Genomic DNA, 3,071 nt, shown 5'->3' with positions numbered 1-3,071 from the left:
TCCCTTTTTTTTTTTTTTTTTGGCTTCACTTTCCTCTCTCTTTCCTACATATAACCGACAAAACTCAACAAATGAGGTTGTCCTTATCAAGTATTCAAGATTAGATCAGTGATCTATACTATTAAATATTAAATGTTCGTAGCTCTTGATCACAAGGCCTTGAATATTATATGGTTTGATCTTGAATTGTATTATTACTCCTATTTTCTATTAGCTAGGTATATCAAAAACAAATATCATATTTGTTTGATACCACAAAATGCCAAATGGAGAAGTGTGAAGAGTATATGACAAAAGAAGGAAAAAAAACTTGTATTACTATTTTTATTTTATAATGAATAAACAAAGATTTTAAGAACAAAGCATTGTGGAGTATTTAGAATCTTAATCACATATCATATTATGACTAAAATCTGGTAGAAGTCGGATCCCTCAGTATACTTTCTTCGCTTAAAAATATAAAATTATTACAATAAAATATAATCTAGAGCTTGGCAACATGTTTGCGGCTCCGTATCGGAGACAGCGGAGGAATACTTTGCTCATTCCTGAAGAAGTTGTCGGGGTCAACCGCCGTCTTCACCTTAACCAATCTATCGAAGTTGTTGTTGAAGTACATGGCGCCGAAAACCTTGGCTTGTTCGTAACGTTTGGGGCCGTTGTCGGTGGTGCCGATGTCCACATCTCTGTAATTTAAGTAGGCCTGCCTTGGGTTGCTGGAAACGAACGGGGTCATAAATGTGTGGAGATCCCTTGCTTGTGTGAGGAACTGATTCTCAGCTTCTTCGCCGGATTCCGCCCAGGATACCGAGTATTGGATCTTGAATAGAATTCCGGCGCGGTGGGGGAATGGGGTTGCGTTGTCTGGGATCTCCGCTAGTTTTCCGCCGTAGGAGTTGAAAACCAGCCCGACTTTTCCGAGCTCCACCATTTTTTTCCATAGAGACTCTAATCCGTCTCTGGGGATTGGTGTTTGGACGTAATCGGATTTTCTCTTGCCGAATTTCAGTTCGTCGGGGACTCTGCTGAGGAGAATTTCGGGTTTTGTGGTTTTGTGGTCGAAATTGGCCCACTCGAGGACGGATTGGATCCAGGTCATTTGGGTTAGGTCGGAGGATTTTAGTCCCAAAACCGGTAATTCCTTGTTTGTGACGGGTAAAAGCTGGGATTTTTCGCCGAGGAATAGGCCGATGGAGGTGACTCTCATGGTCTTGTTTTGCTTAATCTTTTTTCCGGTGACTGGGTCGACGATGCTGGGCGGCGTGATGGGCTGGAGAAGAAGGCGGATGAAGAGGTTGCTGTCCATGGTGGTTACCGCTTTCTGGTACTCCAAAACCACATCGGTGGCATTCTGATTCAACAGTCTCTCCACGCGGAAATATGTTACTCTTTTGGGTACTCGCACCAGTTTAATTTTGTAGGCTAAAATCACCCCAAAGCTCCCGCCGCCGCCGCCGCGGATTGCCCAGAACAGATCCTCTCCCATGGCGCTCCTGTCCAGGATTCTCCCCTTGGCGTCGACGATACGCGCGTCCACCGCGTGGTCCACGGTCAGCCCGTACTGCCGGAGCATGTTCCCGTACCCGGCCCCGCTAAAGTGCCCGCCGACGCCCACGGTGGGGCAGACCCCGCCGGGGAACCCGTGGACCGGGCTCTTCTCCGCAATCCGGTAGTAAAGCTCGCCGAGCGTAGCGCCGGCCTGTACCCACGCCGTCTCGGTGGCGATATCCACGTCGATGGACCGGATATTGAACATATCAAGAATAATAAAGCTAGACTCCTCGGAGACATACGAAAGCCCCTCGTAGTCATGGCCGCCGCTGCGGATTTTGATCTGAATATCAGCGTTCTTGGCGCACAGAACCACCGCCGGAACGTGGGCCTCCTCCAAGGGAGTTACAATGATGACCGGTTTCGGCGTTTCCGAGGTGTTGAACCGGAGATTCCGCACATAGGCGTCTAAAACGGACGAGAATTGGGCATTGTTTTGGGCATACACAATTTTAGACACTTGGTCTTTTGGGATTTGGCTACCGGGGCCGGTGAGGCAGTCGACAAACTTGTCGTAGATTGAGCCGCCGGTGGCCGCGGAAGAAACAGAACAAAGAGCTTGAAAAACCAGAAAAAATGAAAAGATAAAAATCTTCATTGTATCATTCATGGCCTTCAGCGAATGTATGTGCGTTAAGTTTCTGGGATTTCAGGGATCGCCCGGTTGTATTTATAGTGTGTAATAATACTAGTAATCCTAATAATGTGGGAAAGTGTACTTATGCGGTTGAAATATTTCTAAGCGTGGACTCAATCAAACAATGGTCAACTACTAAACCATAACAAATTTGAATGGAAATATCATTATGTTTTTTACTAGGAGTAGTAAATTACCGTGCATCGCACAAATAAATTTTTTTATTTTATATTTATCATATATATGCAGAAAAATTTATCATTAATATATACTTCTATACTATACTTACTATATATAAAAGTAAAATCTCCTTATTTCATTTTTCCGCTCAAACTTTTGTAGTCAATTAATTAAGTATTTTATTGGTTAAATAATTAATAAATTTTATTTGGTAAAAAAATGTAAATTGGAAATTAACTAATATATATTAATTGGTAATATTGTTTCTATATTCACGTATCAATCAATCAACCTATACTATATAAAAAAAAAGTAAAATTCTCATATTTCATGTTCCCGCCCAAACATTTGTAGTCAATTAATTAGATATTTTATTGGTCAAATAATTAATAAAGCTTATTTGGTAAGAAAATGTAAAAATGGAAATTAACTAATATCTATTAATTGGTTGTATTGTTTCTATATTCACGTATTAACGTAACCGTGTAGAAAAAGACATATTAATTAGGTAATAGCATAATTGATAATATTTTATATGGTATTCTATAATATTGCATTTAGATCTTGGTTTACAATGACATTCAGACTCATAAATTGGACGCTTGTTGACTAAATACCTATAACATTGCAAGCATACAATATGTTAGCTGAATATTATGTGTTTGAGTTAATATATTATGTGCTTAAATATCAATGGTCCACC

General features: G+C 40.9%; 1 protein-coding gene across 1 annotated transcript; it reads right to left on the bottom strand.

Moving 5' to 3' along the window:
* Positions 1-288: 288 nt before the first annotated feature.
* On the bottom strand, positions 289-2,211 carry LOC116032505 (berberine bridge enzyme-like 21). Its single transcript, XM_031275095.1, has one exon. It carries the CDS (start codon positions 2,159-2,161, stop codon positions 485-487), a length of 1,677 nt encoding a protein of 558 aa, XP_031130955.1. The 5' UTR covers positions 2,162-2,211; the 3' UTR covers positions 289-484.
* Between the last annotated feature and the right edge of the window lie 860 nt (positions 2,212-3,071).

The sequence above is a fragment of the Ipomoea triloba genome, chromosome 10 (assembly GCF_003576645.1).
Source record: "Ipomoea triloba cultivar NCNSP0323 chromosome 10, ASM357664v1".
NCBI classification, from domain to species: domain Eukaryota; kingdom Viridiplantae; phylum Streptophyta; class Magnoliopsida; order Solanales; family Convolvulaceae; genus Ipomoea; species Ipomoea triloba.
This window is presented reverse-complemented; position numbering and strand designations above follow the sequence as displayed.